The sequence below is a fragment of the Antennarius striatus genome, chromosome 11 (assembly GCF_040054535.1).
Source record: "Antennarius striatus isolate MH-2024 chromosome 11, ASM4005453v1, whole genome shotgun sequence".
In the NCBI taxonomy this organism is placed as follows: domain Eukaryota; kingdom Metazoa; phylum Chordata; class Actinopteri; order Lophiiformes; family Antennariidae; genus Antennarius; species Antennarius striatus.
In genome coordinates this window covers 13,821,905-13,848,783 of record NC_090786.1, presented here as the reverse complement: position 1 = coordinate 13,848,783, position 26,879 = coordinate 13,821,905, and the positions used below count along the sequence as shown (strand labels likewise).

Below are 26,879 nucleotides of genomic sequence, written 5' to 3'. Positions count from 1 at the left end.
CTGTCTTGGCATAATCAGCAACGAAATGCAGCTAATGACCTCCCATTCAAGATATTTTTAGAACTGCTTCATCTTTTCTCTGACTATGAGCACATTAGTAAAATGAACATCATAACTGTGAGATCTAGGAGAGATACTGGGGGCTCTGAGTGCTTTAGTCACCTGCACCCATTCAACTCTTGTTTGTCCGACAGCTTTTCTAAAGCTCAGTAGGCTTTTAGTGAGGAGTTCTAATCAGGTGTGAATGATCACCAGCCAGCAGCAGTGAAAAGAAAACCACACACAAGCTCTTCAACATCATAATATAGACTAATGTATTCAGTGGCGTTAATCAAAAATTATATAACATTTACATTTTATTATTGTTATAGTAATGCAAATTTAGCAGAAATATATACAACTTAGACAATTAGGGGAGAAGATGTACTTTATTAGATATTACTTACCCCTAAAATCATTGTATTTCCTCTAGAATTAAAGGACTTACATAGTTTGGCAGACTTGTACCCGATACTGCATGGATTCATTGAGTAAATTGTTCATGTGAATGCTAGAGCATATAAAACACATTCAAAGTCATAAGCTTTATTCTATAAAAATGTTACTGCTTGTTCCTCTGTGGGGGGGTTTTGCCCCGATTTACCTTCCATTGAAACATTCTTTAAAAACCGCTATTGTCTACTCATAACTCTCCAATTGTATCAACACCAGCTGATAGTCTTTCTCCACATGCATCTCGACTGCCATCTCTGTGGAGCTGGGAAAGCCTACCGACTGTCTTTCAGCTTTTACATGCACCTATTACTGTCATGAAGAGCAGCTGCATCGTGATGAATGCCTTTCTGGACAGACCTTCTTTGAAAATGCCCATGATTGGTGCCATTTCACTGTCTGTGACATCATACATCTTCCGCCCACCAGCCTTTGATGACACCTTCTGGTGTCTTCTCCGACATGTTGTGTGAAGCAGTTCACATGTGCAGGTGTTCTCTGGAGCTCTGACTGTGTGTTGACCATGTCACATACAATTGTGCTCTAGCTTCACTTTTTGGTGCACTTAGAAATTTGTTTTCTTTTTTCTTTTCTTTTTTTTGGATAGACATTCTTGAAACTCTTTCAATACATCAATACATTGCTTTTTTTGATTTTCCTTGTCCAGGATGACACAGATCCTACACAAATATCTCTGCAGGAGTTAAAACAATGAACGGACCAAAAGCCTCAGTCTCTTAGCATAATGTAGCATAGGTTGCCATTAAGTATTTTTATAAACACCCAGTTCACAGGAATTTTGGTTTCAGTCAAAACAAATGAGACATTACAAAGTCAAACCAAACCACTGAGCTGAGTAGCTCAGTTAGCCATCTGGTTACAGTAGATAAGTTCTGCTAGCAACAGCTGTTATATCGATGAAAAAAAAATTGGGATTAGTGAATTGTAAACAGCTTGCGTTTTCCTTCATCTCTGTAAAGCTCGTGAAATCCTGGCTGTTTTACCAAATTATTCTTCAATGAAAAAAAATAGAATTACCATTATAGCCTGATGCTTTACAGATAAATGTTAAATATGAGTCTGAAAAAATTCTGTCTGCTCCTCGGTTGGCCTGAAAGAAGTTGGAACAGCTTTTACAGGATGAGTGAAGCGTTCATCCGACTCTGTGATCTGCAGGTCACATTGTGAGAACAGGCTTTTTCCTCCAGGCTTCCTCTCCTCCTCTCTCAATATTTGGGGTTTGGAACTTGTATAAAAATCTTTTCCTGTCTCCATCTGAAAAAGAAAAGACACGATGATCCCAGCTTCCTGAATTTACATTAAAAGGGCCGCAGTAATTAGGCTTGTGCAGTTTCCAGCAGTAATGCATTGATTTACATTTCCATTAAAATTCAAACTATACATGTTGGCAATTAGTGACATCCTTAGAAAGCAAAATATAAGTTTCTATAGTAATATACAGTAGGTGCTAAACTAAATGACACTGCAGCTAGAGGTGGATACGTAGCTCTTGCCAATAGATAAATGATTGGCAATTACTTCCAGATGATAAATGAGGACCAAATCCAGATCTTACTAGCTAGACAACAAAAGAGGAATTCAGTTGGCAAAATGAAGTTATTTCACATCCAGCTAAGATTCAAATCATCTCATTAACAAGTTGGAAAAACTTGATTTTTCAACCTTTGAAATATAGACGGACTGCTATCATCAAAAGTATCATTCATCAGAATGCGATTATGTGACAATGTGTGACAGTGGAGCACATCTTTTATCAGGGTGCTGAAAGAAACTATGCACTGGAACCAAGAGGTTATTTAAAACACATTCAATCTCTGAGTGTGCAGGTTGTGGCATTATTTTTTTTCTGTCATAATGATTTAGGTATTAAATTTCTAACCCTCCCTATGAATTTTTTTTTATGTGAAGTACATCTTGTATAAAATCCACAATCTAAATAAAGTTTATTAGGAATATTTCCATCATTATTAGATCTAAACTTTCAACACAAATTAACTTTAAAAGATTACTTTCTGAGTTTGCTTGGGGTTTGCACAGGGATGCATATTCATGGCGTATTTTTCCATAAATGGTAATTATCTTTCTGCATTGGTGATTATAGCCACCTGCCCCTCATTCACTTATTCAGTCATCTGTATTAATGTGCATGTGAGCCTCTTCTACATGAGCAACCAACAATATATGAAGGCTAAAATACCCAAGTTTATGTCTTTGTCTAATACTTCATTACATGCGAGATGTGTTAATAACCCAAATCTGACACATAAAACAGATGTGGCAATTAATTTTCAAAAAAAGATCATGTAGAACATAATGTGTAATGTTCAGAATGGCACTGCCTTGTCTTTTCTGTAGAAACAGCACAAACACCCACATCATCGTTTATCTTGTTTCATTCAGTTCAGAGCCTAAAATACATTTTACCTTTCCAGTGTAACTGCTGTACTGGAGGCAGGAGATGTTTAGTATTCCATTACATCGCTTAAGTTTTCATATTTACATGTTGTTCACTCTGAATTTTACATCAGTAATCAGAAAGTACAAACAATAAGATTAATAATAATGATGGGAGTGTATCTCCATCAAGAGTGAAAGCCCACTCCTCTGCAAATCTAGACGTATGTCAACTTCATCAGTGTATTTATAGAGCGTCTATAAGAATTTGAGCTGTGTTTGAATAAGATTGTGTGTAGCTGAAATTATCGGCGTCACCTCTGAATCATCACTGAAGACCCACTAGGCGTGTGACAGACCCCCTGTGAGTGGTTGTATTTGTTTCTGCCGTTATTAGTTGTGATGTCTTTGCACACAAACCTTTGGGTAGTTACCTTTAAGCTGCGAGGTTAACTGCAGGTTAAAATGTGACCACCAGGTTACAATAATGTATGGATCTTTGTTGTTTCTCATGCCACAACTTTACAAGCAGCTTTACAACCAGCACGGCTCCCAGTAGGCTACACACACACACACACACACACACACACACACACACACACACACACACACACACACACACACACACACACACACACACACACAAATCAAACTTCCAGTGTAGATCTGTATACAGGTAATGGAGTAAAATTGTAAATTATAAATTACAAATTTCTAATTTTGTACATTACTTCTTTACTCCTTATTATTTATATTATTACTTCTCTATCTCCTGTTATTCTTATTATGGATCTTATTTTGAATGAATGTCTATTTTACTCTTCCATTTCTCTGACTACCTCTGACACTGCTGCTATAATAGTATAAATTTCCGAATTGTGGGACAAATGAAGATACAGTATAACTTATCTCATCTCATCTCATCTCATCTCATCTCATCTCATCTTATCTTATCTTATCTTATCTTATCCACAACTTTCCACCATGTCTGACAATAATATGACCAGTATTTTTCTGTTATTTTGCTAACAATCAGATGAACAAACCAAATAAATGTTGCAGAACTAAAAAAAAAAAGATATAAAAAATTAAAATGAAAGAATTGTCCTTTTTTTATATGTCCAATGGTTCATCCATTTGAACATAACTTGCTGCATAGCATATAATGAAATGCCACAATCTTTCATAAGAGCCCTGAAGGTAAGTATCTGATAATTGCTTTCTATATTTTTGCTCATTTTTACCTTTTAGGCACAGTTGAGTAATTTTCTGTTGGTCCGTTAGAATCATTACAAACTGATTTTTTCCAGTAGCGGGGCATCTGTGTCCTTGGACATACATTTTCCAGTCCTAATTAAATTTGTGTTATACCATGCCTTTAGGGGTAAACTGAAACTTTAGTTTATCTCTCTGTACTTTGTCCATCACATATTTATGTTTCTCCCCCTATCCTCAATATGTGGCTAGCTGAATAATACTACTAGTTTATTTAAATATCTCTGTGGTTGAAGCAGTTTGTCTCCATTCAGTCTGTCATGTTATTTCATTGATTAACTACATACATGTGAAGTTGGATATTGACCGGAAATTCGTCGACAGTTTAGTCTAACATAATTATATTAATCCTTTTTTTCTTCCACAAATAATTGAAGTGTTAAATCAAAACAGACATATGTACACTGGTAAAAATGATTCTTCCTTTTTCCTGTTGTTGTTGTTGTTGTTGTTTTTTTATTATTTGTATAGAAAAATGTTGGAAAATACAAGTACAGAAATGGTCTCAATATTTGAAATGTTACCATTGACTGTTCTTCTGCTGTGGGAGATTGCTGGAAGTCACTGGTTTTGTAAGGTCTCACTATGTCTGTGAATTTCATGAATATTTTTTCTTGCTTCTTGGTTTCCACTCATTTTGACCTTGACATTTAATTGGTCACATGTTTAAGCAATGAGCGAGACTTAAATATGTATGTACCGGTATGTAAATATGCCAGCAGGTCCATAATGATTTCATAATTATAGTTTCATAATACTAATGATTCATAATAATAATGATCGCAGGATATCAGACTTCTTTTTTGACCTCACAGTGTGATAAACAGGCGACAAATAAAAACTGATGTACCGGTAACTAAGATGTGTGAGCTAAAGCAACATATTAATCGCTATAGTGAATCTCTTATTTGTTAAAGGTTTGAAAGGGAAACCTGATTCAACATGTTATACAAATCTCAGCAAGTTGCTCGTAAAAAGACAAAAAGAGAAATCATTTCTGACGACTCCGTTCAAACGCACGAGGCACGCTGAGCAGAAGCAGAGTTCTCAAGTGCCCTGAGTTTAAAAATGGACAGCAACCTTAGCAACCTGTCAAGCAAAGTAAATTGTCCCCTCAGAGGATTGGATAAGGCTGGCTAACGAGAAGGACGATGTGGTACGGAATTAGAATCAGATAAAACAAATGCAGTGATGGCTAAAAAAAAAAAGTCCACATAACTACACTGGGTAGCTGAAAAGGACATCCAGTGTAATTTAGCTCAAAAGAACATCCATCATCATTTTTTCTGCAGCAAATTCAAAAGCAACACTAAATCATTCATTTCGTTTTGCAGATCAACAAATATACAATTGACCACGTAAATAAATATAATTACTACATGTTAACGCTTCTGTGAGTTCAAGCGAAAAGTCCAACCAGTGATAATCTTTGCATTTCTACATTTCTCAAGCGATTTTTCAAAATTGATATTCCCTCCAACAAACAAAAGAGGACATTTTTACCTTTCCATTACTGCTAATATTATATACTTATTCCACAGAGAACCAGAAATATGTTCTAATACATAGGGGATATGTTAAGTATGCACAGCACCAACTCTGGAGACCAAACAAACTCACACACTTAAGTCAATAAAAATAGGATTACAAATATGGCTGTGAGTGGGATCTATACCTTTTTATTGCTTTTGAGTAAATATTCATATTAGTCAAAAGTCAGAAACCCAAGAACTCCCACTGTTTAAAGGATTTTGGTTGTGGACACACAAGGGAATCATCCAAGAAGCAACACAACCTGGAAAGTGTTTGTACTTATTTTACAAGCTCTGCAGTATATATTAATGGAGCAAAAGTGTATAAAAATGAGGATAATAGGATAAAAATTGATGTTTAATAAAAAAACTACATAAATAAATTAATAAAAATAACCTTCAAGTCGTAGAATAGGGTTATTTCATGTTGACAATGTAAATGCATGAGAAACAAGTATTTCTTTTATTCATACAATAGTGTATAATTTTTCATTGTTTCCAATAAGCCTGCCAGTTCTCACACTATGAATAGAATGTTCTCTGTTACTAAGATACGAGTTGAGATTTTTACTGATAACTGGCTATTTGGGGAAAAAAGACAGTATGAGTTCTATGAAAGAAATAGAGAGTTTAAAATATTGTCCTGAATGCAAACCCTTCCATTTACATTAAGGAAAGAACACAGAGACCACATGAATACCTTCTTCTTATCAGTAAATGTTTCCTTGACTTCATACCGCCAGCCAGGATTTGGGTGACATTCTTCCTTATCCTCCACCATCAGTGTTGGAATGGCCGTCATTGGACGAATAACCCCAGGCTTTGTCTGGACAAAGAGAATTATAATTTGACAACAGGTAAGAATGCATTGCTAATTTTATCCTTTTTTGCAGGAGACTAAACCTTATCAAATAAATGAATTGTACCTTTGTAGATTCCGTAAGGTTTCTTTCCATGCCAGTGGAGGGGTACAAGCTGCATAATGAAGCCTGAATATATATTCCAAGTATCAACATAGTTAGGGTTAGGGTTAGTCTATCTGAGAACTGAAATATTGATAAAACAAGGAATGCTTCTGTCAGGGGAAGGAAAAAAATACAAAATAATCAATCTATATCTTTGGGGAAATTCTAAGTGTAATTGTAAGTACATATGATATTTAATTAAAATACATTTTTGCATAAAAAAGAGAAAACAACTGTAAGCATTCCATTGAAATATTTTCAGCATCACATAATTAGCAATCATATATTGTTTGTTCATAAGTGACATGGCATACACACCTTCTATTCTGAATTCAGTAGAATAGAACATTCAACAAACTTATTTCGGATGATGTTTAAATATTGAGTAGCAGAGAGAGTCTTCACTTTTCTCCTGAGGGGATGAAATGCTATCATCTCTTAACCGACAACACAATCTGTCTGATACTCACATATTTGGTTTCACGCCCCAAGGATTTGTGAAATGAGTTGATCTGCAGAAAGTAAAAGACAGTCAGACCTGTCACAGAGCAACAATTTCAAACAAAACAAAAGATGAAATAACAGAAAATTATCCATGCAGTATTTTAAAAATGGAACCATCAAAAGTTCCTAAAAGAAACAAGAAACTAGAGCTGGGAAATGAATGAATACAAAAACTAATTTAACTTTCACAGAAATTAAGATGTTGAGGTTCTCTTTAGGAATGACCAGGTTGGATTGGATCGGAGACAAAGTCAGAAAGAGAGAACTTTGATGGTTTGGACACATCCAGAGGAGAGATCCTGATTATATTTATAATAAGGTGTTGAGGATGAAGCAAGAGGGCAAGAGGAAGACCAAAGAGAAGGTGGATGGATGTAGAGGGAAAACATGAGGGCAGTTGGTGGTACAGAGGAGGATGCAGAAGATAGAGTGACATGGACAAGGATGACATGCTGTGACGACTCCTAATGGGAAAAGTCGAAGGGAGAAGGAGGAACTTTTCATGGGTGTATTGGATGCAACAGAATCAACCAAGAACCGCAGTTCACACACTCTTCATGATGACCACTCATTCACATTTACATTCCCAATACATAGTTTTGCTACTGATTTACAGCTGCACAGTAGAATAATGTTCAGATTAGTCTACATCAAAAGTCAGAATTAATCTTTGCGCTGAAATCTATTCCTTTTTTCAATATTTAGTTAACTGTCTCCTGCTTCAACTCCATAGTTCACTCTCATCTTTTTGTCAGGATATAACGTTTAAACTATTCCTCCAAACTAAATTGTAGGTGGATAACAAATTATTTATTAGTTTGTTATACCTGTTACTTGGTGCTAATAAAACACACTTTACCTGCAAACTGGTGTTGGGAGTCGATGACCTGGACGAGTGGAGTGACTGGGAGGCACAAAATACGCAAACACATTGCAATTAAATCCCCTTATGAGTGTAAACCAACATTCGTTCATGTTTGCTTTCACATGGTGTACTCACTGTTGGAAGAGAATTTGTCAATATCTCATCAATAACTGCATAAAGCTCCTCTGACTGTTGCCGGAGCTGAGCAGGTGAGCACATCTGCAGGAAGTATAGCATCATTTATGTTAGCTGCCTGTTTTGTGAAGCTCAGGGAAAACCAGCAGTATTGCTTGGGGTACCTCAGCATGGGTGTCCACAGCATATCCACCCGGTGTACTGCCCACGTCGAGATTTCCTCCTCTCTCTACTTGCTCATCTATTGCCTGTGGATGCAGGTCAAAGTGGACAGCGTGAGCTCCGCGCTAAGAACCTGATTTCTTGATAAAACAGCAGGACACCAGCGTAAACTCTCTGATTCATGCTCATGCACACTGATTTCTCCAGTAAGTACACTATGTACTGCAAGGTGCCATGATTTGTCCTTTACCAAGGTATAGAAAGAAAGAAAGCCTGCAAAAACTATTATATATATATATATATATATATATATATATATATATATATATATATATATATATATATATATATATATATATATATATATATATATATACTGTATATACACACTATTATATTTATATATATTCCTGTTTTTCCTATGCTGCCAGGAAAAAATTGGTTGTGGCTACGTCCCTCCTTTCACTTGATTATGGTGATCTGCTGTATATGCATGCCCCTGCTCAATGCTTACATTGTCTGGACATTGTGTACCACGGCTCTTTGAGGTTTGTCACAGGATGCAAAGCTCTCACTCACCATTACACCCTGTATGCCAAAGTTCAGTCGCCCTCCCTGACCATGCGCAGACACATTGGTACAATTTTATTTATAAGTCTATCCTTGGTCTGTACCCCTCTTACCATTGTTGGTATATTTTGTTTAAAACCAGTAACTATTGTCTGCGCTCCGATGACATCCTTTTATTGGCTGTCCCTAAGGTTCGCACTGAACTTGGATAACAGGCTTTTATGTTTTCTGCTCCTGCAGCCTGGAATCATTTGCAGTCTGAACTACAGCTTCAAAAGGTGATCCCGATCAGGGATTTTAAAAATTTGGTGAAGGATATGGAGGCAGATTCCATTGGAGTCTGTAACTGCTTTCCTTCTTAGACATTGATGATTTCTCCCTGTTATTGTATGTTTTATAATGTATCTGGGGGTTTTTTGTTGTTTTTTTAATTGCTGTATGTAACTGTAACTGGTGCTGCTGCCGTCTTGGCCAGGGCTCCCTTGCAAAAGAGATCTGTAATCTCAATGGGACTCACCTGGATAAATAAAGGTTAATATATATATATATATATATATATATATATATATATATATGTGTGTGTGTGTGTGTGTGTGTGTGTGTGTGTGTGTGTGTGTGTGTGTGTGTGTGTGTGTGTGTGTGTTATTTATTTATTTTTATTTTAAATATACACACACACATACTCACACACACATATACAGTATAGAAATATATATATATATATATATATATATATATATATATATACATATACATATATATATAATTTACTGTGATATATATATGTAATGTAATTCTCAGATGACTGACGACTTAACAACTTTGAAAAAAATATCCCCTATTTTAATACGATACCTTTATTGCAATTGACATTCACACTGTTTTCATCATTTAAATGCCTTACATAACACAAGAGTTGAGTTTGTAAAGCTTCATTTGGCCAAATACTTAGTAGGATCTTAAAGTGAATTATTGGGATTAGAGAGAACTCACCTGTTGATCTAGTAGCAGGCTGTTTGTGGGAATTGCAGCTAGAGACTTGTAGCTTAATTTTATCTTGTGGCTCTAAAGTTTGTAGAAAAACACAAACCGACAATGAATACAAATAATTCAGAATTCAAATTTCAGCTTTTTACCCAAATTTGATGTTATTAAAAGTAATTCGCTGTATTTTGATTTAGGCATGCTTTGTTGAACCCTGCTACAGACTATAAATCATGCAAACCAGTCCATCACTCTCTCGATGCCCTAGGGATGAATAGTGCTGAAGTGTGTCAGCATTGGAACCACATCACCGCGTCACTGCTCAAATGTTTCACTGATCTTGTAACACCAATAATTTCAGTTTTTCCTCAATGACAATGATGTAAAAAAGGGATGACTACATCCCACACTCACTCACATTTCCTGGATTCTGATATCAAATTCTAAGATTTTGAACAGCATTGTTTAACTTACAGACATATCTGACCCAGAACTCAGACTTAAAAAAAAAATAAAAAAGCTGATGGGGTCCCAATTGCCTCAACATTTTAGACATGTTTACTATTAAAATCCACGGATGTTGAGTGTGATTGACGTGTCTGAACAGGAAAGATCTAGACCTACGTCAAACCATAAAATGGCAAAGACAAACACACAAACAGATATCTAAAAACAGCACCACAAAGTGTACACCACTTGATATCTAAATATAAAGTGAGTGAAATCTGTTTTTAACTGCTTAGCGTGAGAGAACAGCATGTCACAGGAAGTATATTAAATAAGAGCCTGGGGTGAAACAAGTCATGCATGTGGCAAGCAGAGTGACTACCTTTCTTTTTTTACCCTCCCTGTCAGTGCAGTCTGATATTCCACTCCCTGGCCTTGGGGAGGGTGAGGAGCATAGCGAGAGAGAAGGCGAAGGGATGAGGTCTCTGTTTGGTGGAGCAGGAGAGGGCGTAGGCGGGGGTGGACTGGTGGGCGAAGGCCAGGCAGGGTAAGCAATAGGTGTGCATTGGGAAGGAGACAGACAGGAGTCTTTGTAAAAACTCTCTGATGTGGAGGAATTATGAGGGACAGGACAGCTCCTCCCTGTCTCACACCGTCCTGTGTTCTGTTGAATGGGGGGAGGGGGAGGAGGTGATGCTGAGTGTGTGACACTGAGTGGACGCGAAGGCTGAAGCTGAGGACGGCATAGAGATGAAGATCTCAGCTGTTGAGACAGTGACTGAAGCTTCGAGAGAGATGAATTTGGCATTTGACTCTGTTTCAGGGAAGCACGGGTCTCTGGCTCATAAATAGGTTTAGAGGATGGGGACTTGTGGTTATTGAGGTTATTTTCAGGAGTGACGTGTGTATGAGTGTTGCTACGATGGAGCTCAGGGGTCTTGGAAATGGAAATGTGACTATGCTGCAGTTTTTGGGGAGACGAACAGTCTATTTCTTCATGTTTTGATGGAGAAATTGAGTCAAAGTTTGAGCAAAAAACAGGTAGAGGAGCTCGGGTTATGATGCTTCTCTTCACTCTCGGGGGTGAAATAACCTGGCCCCACTGAGGCAGGCTGCCCGAACAAATCTGCTCAGAGCGCTTTTGCACCTGAGTTTGCGGCCATGCTCTGTTGCGTTCATTAAAGTGGACAGGAGGAGGAGAAGTAACACATCTGTTCGGTTCTCTGTGAATCTGACTCTGACTATCTATAGACACTGATGAAGAGAAGGTTGAGGAAAACTCCAGGGGGATGGAGGCCACACTGGAAGCTGCTGAGCAGGCGTTACAGAATGACAGGGTCACAGGATTGACAGGCCAGCAGGGGGTGTAAGGCCTCTGCAGTGCAGGGGACAAAACAGGGAGGCGTCCTTTTCTCAGGATGGCGGTGAGGAGAGAGAGCCGAGTGAGGGGAGGCCGGTGCCGGTGTCGAGGTGGGGGGGACTGGGGACACACAGAGGAAAACAGGCTCTCACAGGATGAGAAACAGGTTTGAGGGGTGTGAATCAGACTGGAGCCAGGTGCCAGGAAGTGCTTCTTGAACTGGAGAACAGTGGGGGTGAAGATCCCAGAGAGAACGGACGAGCAGGGGGAAACAGTGCGGCTGAAAGAGGCGGGAGAGGTCACAGAGGAAAGGGGCACAGCGGACCAGCTCTTCTCTTTGTCTGAACTTTCGGAGAGGATGGACTCTCTGGACGAAGCCGGGGTGGGGAATATGTTTGCAGAGTTTGATGGGTAAATTCTGTCCTCTGATACAGACACTTCATTGGCAAAGAAACCAGAGCTAACCTCATCGAGTCCAGCAGTATCAGGATGCTGCCATTGGGAAATATCCCTGCCTTTATCAACAGCTGTTTCCATAGAAGCCGTCCCGGCAGCTACTTGGTCGAGGTTACTTCCAGCCTGAGCACCGGCTGAAGGACAGACGATGCAGCCCATGTCATCAAGTGAGGGTTTTAGCTGAAAAACAGCAAAACCAGTTAATAAAATGACATGTAAAGTGTGACTGCACTTTTTACGACTTCCACTTCACATTATATTTAAAGACAAGTGTTTAGCCTGCATTTTTCCACTTGCACCATGTTCTGTTACCCGAGAATAAAAAAACACTGCCTGAATGGAAATAAATGTCCTCTTTTGACGTTTAAGTATTTTTTATCTCTTGGTGAATGACTCACCACACACTTAGGTCTATTTGAGGAGTGTATATTTACCCTGCTTGGATACAGAGGGTATACTACACTCTGGCCTGCACACACAGAAGCATATTTTTATCTCAATATGTCCAAGCTATTAGTCACACGTTGTACTTACTTGAAGTTTTGTTCCCATCTGGATTGTGTTTCCTGCTCCTCCCTCCACAAAATCCTTGATAAAAACTTTCTCTACTTTGAAAATCCCCCTGTCTGACATCATGTCCCCTGTTGTCTCCACATGAGACACAGCAACGTCCTGTCAGGAGAAAGTGAAGCAAATGTTTAGGAGGAACTGAGCAAGTGAAACCCGAGAAAACCCGAGGTGAACTTCAGTCAGCCTGTCTGAGCTCAGGGGTGTGCTTGGTTGCAACACATCACATGCCCCACACGTACATATAATTCACATGTGCACACGCACGTCCAGCTGACATTTGGGCAGGACATGATTCATGTGCTGAGGGGTGTGTGTACGCACAGATATTTAAAGGGGCAACTTGTAAAATAAGGTCTGAGTTGTAGCTCCAAATATAAGTGTAACTTGTGGAACACATCTCCCAACAATAAGCCCATAAAATTGAAGTGAAAATATTTGAATTTTATGGGTTCCTTTAGATTATTTAAGCAACAGAATGAATATATCTTTAACTGCTCAAGATTATTTATTATCGGCATGTTTGTCAAACATTTTACAGGCTCTATTTTACTTTAGTTCCAATTGCTTTAAAAAAAATTATGAGTTAAAATTGTTGCACTGAAGCTTTCAGAAGCTCTCTCGTGTTTGGGTATTTAAAATGAAGCTACTGGCATCAACTGGTTGATTTAGATTAGGGAAACATAATCCAGCACCACATGTTTACGCAGGTTAACAAACAGTGACTCAGTTTTATTCAGTTCAGTTCAAAATTAAAAATCAGGGTTTTTTTGATTGCAGTATTTACTGAGCCTGCCAGCTCAGTGTAAATTAGAGTACATGTATATACTGGAGCTACAGTCTATGGCAATAGATGGGATTATCATAATTTTGAAACTAATAAACTTTCACTCCACTTTATTTACTCACAGTAAATAATCACTGGAAATGTTCAACTAGTGTTGGAAAGTGGTGTGACGGCGATGTCACGTTTTTATAGTCTACTGGAAGTGATTCAAATGCCTGGATTATTATAAATCTACTGAAAGGAATATCCCAGTAAATGATGTGTTGTATTTACCTGGCACTAAGGGGAAGCTGCTTATGGGATTCATCATTACTGACATGAACTCCCACATTTAAGACGGCTGTGAGCCAATTATACACATAGCCTTTGGCACCACATGAAAAGGACATCCCTGTGTTTGAGATGAGCTCTATTATTTTCTCACAGCTGCTCTTTTTTCCTTACTGAAGATAACAATAATCAAATAATTGAAAGGCTACTGGAATTACATATATTCCTGGAACTGAATTGAACATAAATGGCATCTTATGCCAATAATGTCCTCACAAACTGTGCGTCATGATTGAATCATGTGACATGTCTGAGGACCCATGATAACATTTTGTCTGGTTTCTCACCCAGTACCTCCCAGTTAGACGTGCCATTAAAAACATGGTGAATTATTGTTGAACTCAAATATTCCAAAACCGATCATTTATCTTTACAATGCAAATCATTTCTAGCCATATGTGTCACCTAAATCTCTTTTGCATGCCCTCTCCCCCCTTAACTACATCCGTGTGAGTAGTCACCTGGCATTCGGTTGGCCAAGTCACCACATATTAGTACCCACTATGTGTCTCAAGTGTTGAGTGAGACTCACAGGCTAACCTAGCTTTTGACAAAATATCCAGAATCAGACTATTCTGATTCTTAGCAGTCTTCTTCATCATCAGGTATCTTAACAGTGAGTTTAGTAGAGGCCAGCATGAACGCCGAGAAAAGACCGAATAAAGAATGATCACAGTCTTCTGTCATTTGTGGCTGACATGAGCTATGAAATCATTTCTGAGCAAATTTTAAAAACACCTGACCACAAATCATCCATAACTGGCCAGCAAGCATGAGTATTATTTTAGGAGCTTGACAAATCAATGCCATCATGACGGTGAGGTGAGTGAAGGATTTAAAGAAAGACCTACCACTAGTGGGGTAGCAGCAACTGGCAGAGACCAGGGATGATCAAAAATTACAAGTAAACATGTAAAGCATGAATGTAGACATGTTTTGTATATCATTAGAGGAGTAGGAGGATGAGAAGGAGGAGGAGGAGGTGGGGGGAAGGAAGGGGGGAGGAGGAGGAGGAGCTGTAAATACCTCCATCATTATTCTGCGACCATCCTCTGTGATGTATTGGTTTGCAGCTCAAGAGATGGATGCTTCATCTCTTATTGGACAGTTGGTGGTTCAAGCCATGTCTACATGTTGAAGCATCCTTATTGCAATATCGAATTTGTTTCCCAGTTGTAAATTAGAAAAGAATTTCCCCACAGGCACAATACAACTATTGCCAATCTTGGAACAGAAAGAAGCTCCATGTCTGCCTCTCGTCCGTCCCTAACGGAATAGAGTGGTTATATTCATTGTCTCCTTATAAGTAAGTCATATTCACCTCATTCTCTCATACTCCTAGTGTGTGCATGTATCAAAGGAATGCAGAGGGCATGTTTTAAAATACGTGTTTCAAAATAAGTCAAAATTTTTTATTTTCATTTATGCTGTGGTGCACTGGCATTGTGCCTGGAGTGTCCCTCGCCTCCCACTCATATGTCCGCTGGGATAGGCTCCAGCAAACACTGTGACCCGCAAAAGCAAAAGAAAAGCATAAGAAGACGTATGAATGAATAAATGAGTGTCACTGAAAAAAGTTAAACAATGCTGCCAGATTACAATGGCTCAAACCACCTGATTCAATGTTTTCCAAAGCAATCAAAATTATATCTGTTGCCATTATGTTATAGTGATTTTCAAAGTGCATGTTGAAAGCCTAAGGTTGTGCAGGAACTGGTAATTTGCACCATATTGCTATGTACTTGTTATGTTTAATTAATTTAATCACAACTATTGCACTAAGAAGAAAGATAAGGTGGTCTGCTAATTAGAAACAAGAAGGTAATTAGGTGAGGAAACTCTGAATACTCTATTGTACTACCTTTTATCAGTCATTAATGGTGATGGTGAATTAATGAGCTCGGTATCACAGGTAATCCTCCGCTGCCTGTGCTCCGGCATCATGATATTGGGGATACTTCATCACAGAGCATACCTCCTGGGATCATTCGGGCACATTTACATTCATGTGTGTAAATGTGCCAAGGAGATAATAATAACACTCTAAATTACTATGAAGAAGTTTTTCTTTCTTCCAATGGGCCTGAAACAGAACACCTTACACAAAAGGAGTGTGTCGCAGAATCATAAACACTGGGAGGAAAAAACCATCCTCTGCTACTACTTGTCTCTGCTCATCAGCAGATGAGCAAATTAAGACTAAGGTTGCTTTAAGAATCTGAGAGTTTAATAGCTTTAGAAATGGATTAAACCTTTCAAACCTGTCTCACTGTTGTTTTGGCCCATAGGCCGAAACACCAGTGAGACATCTGTCCCCAGCCCAAAGGCACAGGGACATGATCCTCTCATTCACCGGGGTTGACGCTGATATGTAATGGCTGAGCTGTGGGGCTATAAGCAAGTCCACACCAGCCCACAGCGTCTCACCTTGGCAACGCCAGAAAAGTGAAGAGTCCAGCCCCTCTAAAGGGTTTGGTTTCCAGGGCCCAAGTTGTGAGTGGAGGTGAGCCCAACTATATCTAGTGAGAACCTGTCAACCTCCCTCACAAGCTCTGGCTCCTTTCCCCCCAGCGAGGTGACATTCCATGTCCCTAGAGCTAGACTCTTTGTCTGGGGATTGGGTCGTTGAGCCGTGTGCTGACGACTGCCACCCAATCCACACTGCACACGTCCCCTATGGTTTCCTCAGCAGGTGGTGAATCCAACGGAGGTTGGGTCCACGTCGTCCTTTCGGGCTGAGCCTGGCGCTCGCATACGAGCCCCAACCCCAGGCCTTGCTTCACAGTGGGTCAAAGTTTTGCGATGTCACGGTTCATGATATTTTCGTATTCACAGTGGTTTTGAAACTGCTCGTAGTCTGGCCCATCACCTAAGACCTGTTTGCTAAAGAGACCCTAGCAGGAACATAAAGCCTGATAACATAGCTCCTGGGATCATTCAGGCACTCAGACTGAGGTGGTTGTTCCAGGCTGAGAAAGAGAAAGGTAACGAAGGTACCAAAAGGTAACAAAAAGTCCATCAGAGACGGAGAGATGGTAGAAGAGGCATTTGTTGAAGCAGCTGACTCAATTAATTACTGAATAGTTAATGCTTTAAAAGGAAAGATGCAACATCTTTCCTTTCTGGCATCATCCCCGGAGTATACCCTGCCTCATGACCCCAGTCCGGCAACGCCGCGACCTATGACAGTGGAAGAAGCTTGTATTGAAAATGAATGAATGAACATTATGTAGATCATTTTGACTTGGACATTTTATAAGTAACTGTATCTTGCATGCTGAAAAAATGTGATTATCCCTGCATTATTTACTTCCCTTTCTCACCACTAGTTACACCACAGCTATGTACACCACCAAAACTAATTCTGGCTTTTAAAATAAATAGCGTGAAAAAATCCAATGACTGAAAAATTAAGATAGCATGGAACTGTGAAGGAAATGTGTGAGCATATACTATATATACTATATATTCTGTAATACATACAATCCCACATTGAGCATGTCAGACGTCAGTGTATCCCTATGTATGCTAAATCAGTTTTCCTTCTGAGCAGTCATATGTTGGTGGTTAATAGTGCTGCCACCCCTCTAGATAATAATATGGAAAAATTTTAGAAACTCATGGTGCCACCCCCTACTGAGAGGACCTTTGAAGTCTCATGCAGCCTGCCAGCGAGTGGCTGGGAGCTGCAGCATTGCTGTGATGTTGCTTCTTCAACACCACGTGTGCCCCAGGTTGAACATTTGCACTTTTTATGCTTTAAGAAATCTAACCAACCCCAATTCCAAGAAAGTTAGGGTAGAGAACTTTATTTATTTATTTATTTATTATTATTTATAAATTTGAACTTTGTCTGAATTTGACACCTGTAACACCTTTCTACAACACCGGGTCTTGTTTACGTTGCACCAGCATTTCTCTTAACGGCACCCAGTGAGCATTTGGCAAGAGTTATAAAGTTATCACATTAGGAATTCACACTGGCATAACAAATCACAAACTAAAGTCATTTTAACTAAGCCTGAAAGCAGCAGAGTAAAATGTTTTTTTCAGCTGATGTATCTGTCCTTTTCTGTTCAGAAGAACGACTCACTACTCTAGTTTTTGTCATCAGTAATTTGTGTTGAGAGTTTTATGCAAATTCCAAGATATTTTATCTCTCCACTTGGAAGAGTTGGTACAAATGTGTTGCAAGTTAAGGCTCCACAATCTGCTAAATGATAACGTACATGGAAATTGAGATAAACAGCAGCCTGTGTGTGAAATTAAATTTAAGGTAAGACCAGGAACGATCACATCTCATCACTTGTGAACAGGAGAAAGGTGAACATATTTTTTGGGAATCTTTATCACAATTTAATAGGTTGCCACAGGATTGGAAATTGTGGCAAATTTAATGATAAACTAAGAGAAGTTTTATTAGTGGAGCTTTAGATACGCAGAATGGTTGTATTCCTATTGATGGTGAGTCAAATGAAGTCCCTGGAATTTACGAGGGGCGGAAAATGACTATGACAGAGTGCAGACACAGATTTCTTCTGGTGATTCATAGGAACATATGTGACCGGTAGAAAATGTCCCTCCTGGGCCACCAGAGTTGGGTAGCAGTCAGCTCCTCCTACCAATCAGCCTGGAATTGGTATAAGGTGTTACCATGCTTCCTTTCTGGCTAGGAGTTGACTGCTACACATGTTGCCGTAACTTGTGTTCTGTTTTTATGTTTATGTGCTTTGTATGTGTTCTTAAATTTTTTTGTCACATGGTAGGTTTTGTTCAGTGGCTTCCCTCATGCCCACACAGGTGGATTCCTGGAGAGGTTTGTTCCACAGGAGACCGATTGCCACTGCTGTTTTGTTTTCATAGTTTTGTTTCATCATTTGGTTTTTATTGTTTTATTTTGTTCCGATTTTATCAGTTAGGCTATTGTGCCCTTTTATCTTCCTTGTACAGTCAAACCTCGGTTTTCGATTGCTTCTGTTCTCGACCAAATCGGTTTTCGACCAGAAAATCCGAGAATTTTACGTCTCTGAACTCGACCAAAATTCGGCTCTCGACCAAACCGAAAGAGTCCGAGCGTACCTGAACGCGACTAACTTGGGAGCCGATCGAACTCTAATGCCCAGGATGCTTCCTCCGTCGTGCATTCATGTTCAAAGTTCGATAGGATATATTTTATTAAAATAAAATTCAGCATCTATTTCTACCCTTTTTTATTTGTGGTAAACCGTATACAGTGCAGTTTGAGGTGTAAACCGTAAGAAGCTGAGCGTACCTGAATGCGAGCCACTTAGAAAAAGTTGTTTTTTAGACTTGTAACGGATTAAAATGATTTACATTAATTATAATGGGAAAATAGTTTCGGATTTCGAACAACTCTCTTTCCGAACAGCCTTCTGGAATGGATTATGTTAGAAAACCGAGGGTTGACTATTTATTTTAGGCTTGTATTTTCCCCCAAGACAATATACTGGACTGTGGCAGCAGTCCTGCTAACTTTTAACATGTATCTAGCTGTTCTTTCCCTTGCATGAGTGCTGCGGGGCCGGTGACGGTGGAACTATTCAGACGGTGGAGCAATCGGTGAGCGGGGTCCCTCACTTCAGCTCCACACTCCCCTAAATTTGTGTGTTTAGTGGTTTCGCACAGCCTTCACGTGTTGTACTTTTATCCCTTGTCTTTTTGGTTTGTTTGCTGTGTGAGTGCGTGTTGGGCACGGAGCTTGGTGAGTGCTCCGGCCTCGATTGGCTCCCTGATTACAGTCATCCTGGCCATCCTGTAGTGCTCATGCAGGTAATTGAGACCTGATAGGTCTGTTGGTGTTCGTCTTGTGTTTTTTTCCCTTTTTGATAAAGTTTTTAGTCTTGGGGGAAGATCCTTGTCCCTGCCCATTATTTTTATTATTATAAACTGATTATTTATAATTATTGCCCACTATTGCTTGTGCAAATTTTTGATATCTGTGGCCTGTTCATGAACTTCAGTCTTACAATTTGGTTATTTAATGTTCCTGAACTCTATTCAGTGTATCGCAGTCTTTTCTCAGTGGCTACACATGCATTAGCTAAATGAACTGTGTAACACCTTTTTGATGAAAGCGGCAATTTACAATAAAAACAAGTTGGAAATATTGTCACTTTTAAGCTCTAGTGTGTGTGCTGCTTTTATACCTTTTCTGCATTTTCCGTTAGTGCTCCGGATCTTTGTCCTTCAACAATAATGGTTTCAGCTGGTAATTTCTGCACCTGCGGCAAAAATGTGAAAATGGAAGGCTGAGATGACGCTCCTATATGACCCTGCAAGGCAAAAAATAGAGATGGAAATTATCTACAAATTGTTGAACAGCATGATTCCCAGAAAGATGTCTTCCTATTAAAAAGTAGTATAAATGATCAGGTCAATAAGGTACAACTAAACATCATGTTCCCCTCAAGAATCGTAAAGATTGTTTGTTTTCTCTTGTGTGTGTGTGTGCGCGTGTGTGTATACTGTATATATAATGTAGCCATGTCAAATAGGAAACGCGTTTATATTAAAGCGGTTCGAGTTCTTCATACTGCCTGGTGTTGCGCTGTTGGTCGGCCAGTAGGAGTCGCAATTTTAGTTGCGTCCACAGGACGTTTACCTGGGCTGACGTCTGTTCACGTGGGACGTTATTGGCGCGCTACAGTCGCACACTCACTTCGTAAATGAGAGAGATGCGGATCGGAGACCGGTGGTTATCGTCGGGTTTGGAGAAAGACGCTGAATTGACCACGTTGAGGATAGGATTACTTATTGGCGTATGTATTCTTATGGTTGTTTACTAGTTTGGGGATTATGTGAAGGACTTGTTTGGCGGATGTTGCTGACTAAATCTGTTCATGCAGAGGGGAGAAGACACCGTTCGACGTGATTTTCGGGTGTTTGTCGCCATTTCTAGAGTCAGACCCCGGTTAGGATATTCAGGTGTGTATGTGTAATAACTACAATGTATATCCAAGATTTTTCTGTTATGTTTTATTGCACATGTGTTTCCAGAATGATGCGCAGTAGTGTATTTTATTTTATAAAAATTGCCACTACTGTTGTCTTGTCTGGTGTTGTCTTGTGATGGTTTATTTTTAGTTTTAATCAAGTAGTTTTTATTTGTTATCTTTTATTTTTCCTTTATTATCCTCAAATTGTTTGAAGGAGGTAATTGGTAATTCTGTTGTTTTAAAAAACTGCCAGTTCAACCAAATTTAATGCTGTCTTCTACGTGAGTCGGGGGGGGAGAACAGTCGGGAAATAGAACATTTGGGGAGCCGTCTAGACTGTGTGTGTGTGTCTCTGTGTTGTCCGGCTGGCCACACACAGCCTGGTCATTCACAGCCTGGTCATATAAGTGCTGTCAGGCGATTAATTACAAATCCTGTAATTATTTTTTTTAATCTAATTAATCGCATTTTAATCTCATACCTGCTAAAGGCCCCCAAATAAAGAATTTGAATTCTAGGACATTACAAAATTGTAGTGAATGACTAATCAATAGAATAAACCAAGAAGAGAAGATTTGAAATCCACATTTTTATTGGTTAAGTGTGCTTTATGAATGAAATTCAAAAGAAAAAAGGCCAAGCACATCAGCAAAGCCATTAGGCCAGGTGCATTTATCAAAAATGCAATACGAATACAGTTAAAATGAATAAAATTCAGAAATAAATAAGGCTGAGTGTCAAATAGGCACATAAGCAGACTCTCAAAATGAATACTAAAGCTGAGTCAGTACAGCAATTCAAAATGAATAGTATAACATGCCTCTAAATAAGGCAACTAAATAGCAAGCTGCCAAGCGGCTTTTCCTTAAAAAGGGTAAGTTAATGTTAAACTCTGTCCTTGACATGTTTTGCATTTAAATGATACATTAGGCTGGAGCTGCTTTGGTGATATGAAAATTCTCTTTTACAAAAGGTAAGGTAATGATAAGATTTATATAGCACTTTTCTGGACACTAAGACGGTTTACATCGGACCCATTATTCATTCACTCCTCATTCATACTTGGTGATGGTAAGCTACGTGTGTAGCCACAGCTGCCCTGGGGCAGACTGACGGAGGCGTCCACAGCGCAGATTGGCAGCGCAGAATCACTGCGTTTTTGTCGACGGTCCCGTCTTTGTTCTTTTTATAAATAAACTTTCCGCCCAAAGGTCCGATTTGGCTTGCCTAGCTCTCCTGTGTCGCGTCCATCTCTGTCGTCAGTCACTCTGCTTTTGACTAGCGGGGCAGGTAGGACGTGACGCTGCCGCCTACGGGTCCCTCAATGGGCCAAATTTAAAATGCTTGCGCATTGACTTGCCACTCTTGATTAATTGCATTAATTTTTATAGCACGTCAATTTGCAGCGTAATTAATCTAACGCGTAAAAGTGACAGCCCTAATGTATATACAGTATAGTGTATACAGTATATACTGTACATATATACACACACAAGTAGAAGAGACAATCATCTTGTCTACAGCTGCTCAGACAGTGTGAAACACAGCCCTACTTTATTCACATTTTCAGTGGAACAGTCTTGCTCAAATACAAGCAGTGAGTGTGTGGAACTAATTTTGTGAAGTTAGATCACCAACTATTAAAGTCATATTTTCAAAATCCTGACAGATCCGTGTGAGAATGATTTCTACAGCACTGTCTTCAACCAAAACTGTATCAACATGGAACATTTTTAAAATGCAGGAGACAAGAACTTTACAATTTTTAGCTTAGCAGTTGAAACGTTCAGAGGTGCGCCAGCGCACACATGCTCCACGCTCCAAGGTCTCATACTGCAAATGTACGAAGAAGTCGAGAGACATTGTTGTGGCTTCATGCCACATATGACTTTGCTATTTTTAAAATTCTTGAAAGCTGCAAAATATTCCATTGTGGCATCTCTATATTTGCATTTCCCAAGCTTAAACTGAGTAGCAAAGAACGTTATGAATTTCTGACACGCTTCTGAAATGATGTGTATGTGTTATTATTCACATATATAGTAGGTTTCAAGGTAGTTTTGCTATATGGATATGTGAGGACAATTCATATTCAGAAGCACAGTAGTTCCTCAACTCCAACTTCTTCTGTTCACACTGTTGGAAGGTCATTTAAAAAATATAAAACTGGAAGATGTGGGTGCTGACATTACCTTCACTAATCAGTGAGGGATTTTTTTTAGTTGTACCTGAGATGTCAAATGCAAAAAAAAAATGCATCACACATCCTTTGGTCATTATACTGTACCTGTCAGAGATTCAAAACATACAAATGCATTCATTATCAACAAGAGAACAGGAAATTTCTCTGACATCGTCCAAATATGAAAAGAACAGTTCATTCAAATAACACACTTTGCCCATTTATTCCTCGAGGCCTGAAAATGCGCCTTGCCAACTTTAGTGGCCAAATTTGAATCACTAAAACATTCAACATTAACTTCAAATAATTGCGAAGTGACGCTGAGAGACAAGCAGTCAGGGAGATCCATGTGTGAGATAAATGTAGTTCCACACAGTTTCCTCAGTTTCCTATCTATACTGTATATATATATATATATATATATATATATATATATATATATATATATATATATATATATATATATATAAATTTAATCATTTTCAGACCTTTAAATGTCCCCTTATGTGCAGTGGTACATCATGCTGCCCAGGGGGTACCTTGCTCAAGGGTACTTCAGCGTGTTGACTTGTGGGAACTGGGACCACCACTGGCCGTCTGTTGGGTGTACTGCCCTTACCACACAAGCCACAGAAAAATAAACTTATCTTGCATTGCCTTGCCTGATAGAATTACAAATTCAGCATCACATATTGACACATCTACCACCTTCCTTAAACCCACTTAACTATTTTCTGAGTCTGAGGAAATCCATTTTTACTTCAAAGGGTCAAGATATTTATGTTAGAGACACCAGCAGGTCGGGCGGCACGGTGGCGCAGTGGTTAGCGCTGCTGCCTCACAACACGGCGGACCCGGGTTCGAGTCCCGCTCTGTGCGGAGTTCGCATGCTCTCCCCGTGTCTGCGTGGGTTCTCTCCGGGTTCTCCGGCTTCCTCCCACCTCCAAGAGCATGCGCTTCAGGTTGATTGGCCGGTCCCAAATTGACCATAGGAGTGAGTGTGTGAGTGAATGATTTGTTTGTTTCTATGTGGCTCCGCGGTGCACTGGCGTCGTGCCCGGAGTGTCCCCCGCCTCACGCCCTGAGACTGCCAGGATAGGCACTGGCTACTCCGCGACCTGCGTTAGCGGATTAAGCGGGTTGGAAAATGACTGACTGACACCAGCAGGTCTGTAATAATCTATAAATAAAGAAACAGAATGAATAACTTGACTAAAATAGTCAGGTGCCATCTCATAAATGTGTTTGTGATCTTATGTAACCTCCTTGTTTGCTCTTTCCTCTGTAGCCACAGCAGAGTAAGTCTATACTGTGAACGGTTAATATGAGCTTTTCCTTCTTGCCCGTCTGAGCCCCCTTGAATGCTTGATTGCAGAGAGTGTTACCGAGGTCATGTTGTCCTCATAGATCACATTCCAGCATTCAGTGGTTCACTGTGCCACATTTCACCTCACTGTTTGCATGCTATAACTCAAGTTTTTTTTTTTTTCTTGTGCCATGTTGGAAACCATCCCCAAGAGTGAAAACGACAAGTACTAAATCATTTCCTGAGGAAGACCACCCTCTATGGAGCATCTTAAAGGAACGCTTAAACACAAACCCAACATTAAGTGAGGAATATGCTTTTAAGCAAAGAAACTGCTGGATGAATGCAAGTTATATTATAATAAAGATTGGAAGAGGTCTATGAGTTGTGAAATAACTTGTCCTCTGAGTTTGTGTTCTTTAATGCTGTGCTGTTTCACCTGCAGATGAATCTGTCTGAAACGTAGGCAGGACTCCATGCGCTATAAACTTATTAATGTTGTGCTCCCATGTTTGTGTTTGTGATGACAATCACAGCTGCAAATCTGAACGGATGTTAAAACATGAAAAGTGGATGCTGCCCCACAGGAAAAGTGTTTCATGAAGTAATGACTTTAATTACAGGCAAAAACACAGCCCCTCCTTCTAAAGTAGATACGGCATGCAAATATAGCCCACTCACAGCTGCTGGAGAGTACACCGGGTTATCTTCCCAGATTATAAACAAATGTTATCAAAGTCGTGTACACAGGGACAAAAAACAACAATATGTTTCTATTTATTTGCAGGAATGTCTGTGGCTTCAGGATCAACATAGACACAGAGAAAAACCCAGTGATTAACAAAAGCCTACTCTTCATTAATGATTCATAATCATCCACGTACCTTAATGATGAATATTTTTTCATAATGCTATCGGTGTGACATTAAATGAGGTAATAAGAACATTGTAAAGAGTAATAAAAACTTCAGATATATCTAAAAACATACAATATTATAAAATGCAAGATGGATTTCTGTTCATTATTATGACTTCCAGTTTTTACAATCATTTAAAAAGAGTTTGTTCACTATTAATAAGGTGAATATGACAGGAAGTATAACGTATCTGTATGTACTGTATAACATGTCTGAGTGTATGTGAGAAAGGTTGGGGGGTGGCACCAGAGGGTTTGGGCACAATGAGGGGGTTAATCAGGTCAACAGATCATGTGCAATTTTTAGTTACTTTAATTTTTGCAGTAGGATTGAATTTTGAGGTGTAAATATATAATAATTATGATTTTAAAGTAGAAGTTAAAATGTTGGTGAAATGTAAAGGCAGGTTAGCAAAATTAGTTGATCTAAAGAAGGTGATCAAAGAAAAATTTCAACTTTTTCCAGAGAGAATTATTTTTTAAAAATTCTTACCTTTCCCGAAGTCTTATTCAAATTGTCCATTTCTGCTTAACATGCCTTGCCCCTTGAAAATATTGGTTGCATCCAAGTTTCACAAAATCATCTCCCAAAACTGAAACAAAAAGCAATATGTACACTTCAGCTTGTCTATTGAAGTTCAAAGAGTATTACTGTTGTGTATGTGTGAGTGTGTATCAGCCTGCAGATTTCCTTTTATAGACACATAATAGCCACAAATAGCTTGCAGACAGCAGTCAGCCTGCTAGGCACCAGCAACAATGTTCACACGGGGAGCTGCAGCCAACACAGCTCCGTTGCAGCAAGTCCGATTTTTCTTATCTCGTCTTTCATCTCTGTGGAAGAAGCCAAGTTGCGTATTCATGCATCAAGTATATCAACAATAACCAGAATATATCTTATGGTGCTCAGGTTGTCTGAGTAATACATGAATACAGAAATGTATTACAAAAAAATTGACACTGTAAAACAAAGTATTTATTGAATAATATATATAATATTAAGGATAAGCATATATTTCCCAGTTTGGGATCAATGAAGTATATCTATCCATCTATTTCTATTTACAATATATTTTTATATATATAATGTTTATGGTGTACAACGAAATATATTATCAGTGTAGTATTTAGTGTGCCAAATAAGCGTTAACAAATGAGCACAATATTATACAGAATCCCCGCTTTTTTGGATTTGGGGGTGGAAGTGTTGCCTTAGCAAACAAAGAATTAATGAGTCAAGCATTTTGTTCACCAGAAATGATGATCATTATTTCATTACAATTAAGCATTCATTAAAGCACAGGTCTTTGAAGGGTTCTCAGTGTGTGATGAAGCCGCTGTGATTATACAAAATAGAAAATGCAATTACGGTGATCTCTGGGAACCTGCAGCTGAGCACAACAAGCATTCTGTGTGAGGAGAGTAATTACATTTTAAAATAGTCTTGAGTGTTCTCCATTGCTGGTGAAAATATTCCACAACATTAAAACAACACAGTTAAAAAGCAGTGTTAAATACATGCATAATAAACTGATGAAGTCTTCATATCAGAAGAACCTCTGCTTGCCAACAGAGGGATGTGACAGACACCCGTTGCCAGAAATGAAACAAATCCATTTACTTGTTTGTTTACTGCTGCATTGACATCTCTGTTCACATAACTGTAAGCGAAA

General features: G+C 39.0%; 1 protein-coding gene across 5 annotated transcripts; it reads right to left on the bottom strand.

The window, feature by feature from the left end:
- Nucleotides 1-338: 338 nt before the first annotated feature.
- On the bottom strand, nt 339-26,879 carry mlip (muscular LMNA-interacting protein). 5 transcript variants are annotated; one of them, XM_068327590.1, is made up of 13 exons: nt 26,828-26,879; nt 25,700-26,040; nt 20,014-20,139; nt 12,697-12,834; nt 10,729-12,342; nt 9,909-9,980; nt 8,348-8,431; nt 8,184-8,267; nt 8,043-8,087; nt 7,150-7,191; nt 6,641-6,703; nt 6,415-6,540; nt 339-1,767 (listed from the first exon to the last, which is right to left on the bottom strand). In XM_068327590.1, exons 2-13 carry the CDS (start codon nt 25,727-25,729, stop codon nt 1,561-1,563), a joined length of 2,631 nt encoding a protein of 876 aa, XP_068183691.1. In that variant the 5' UTR covers nt 25,730-26,040; nt 26,828-26,879; the 3' UTR covers nt 339-1,560. The 5 variants fall into 5 exon arrangements, with proteins under 5 accessions (XP_068183691.1, XP_068183692.1, XP_068183690.1 ...); XM_068327591.1 differs by having other exon boundaries at nt 20,014-20,088; nt 26,637-26,870; XM_068327589.1 differs by having other exon boundaries at nt 26,637-26,869.

Excerpts from the sequence above, each read along its gene's own strand:
- mlip (XM_068327590.1), bottom strand. The coding sequence starts at position 25,729 with ATGGACAATTTGAATAAGACTTCGGGAAAG. Across the intron at positions 12,835-20,013 it reads TAACGGAAAATGCAGAAAAG|GACGTTGCTGTGTCTCATGT; the intron begins GTATAAAAGCAG and ends TTCTCCTGACAG. Across the intron at positions 12,343-12,696 it reads AGATGGGAACAAAACTTCAA|CTAAAACCCTCACTTGATGA; the intron begins GTAAGTACAACG and ends GCTGTTTTTCAG.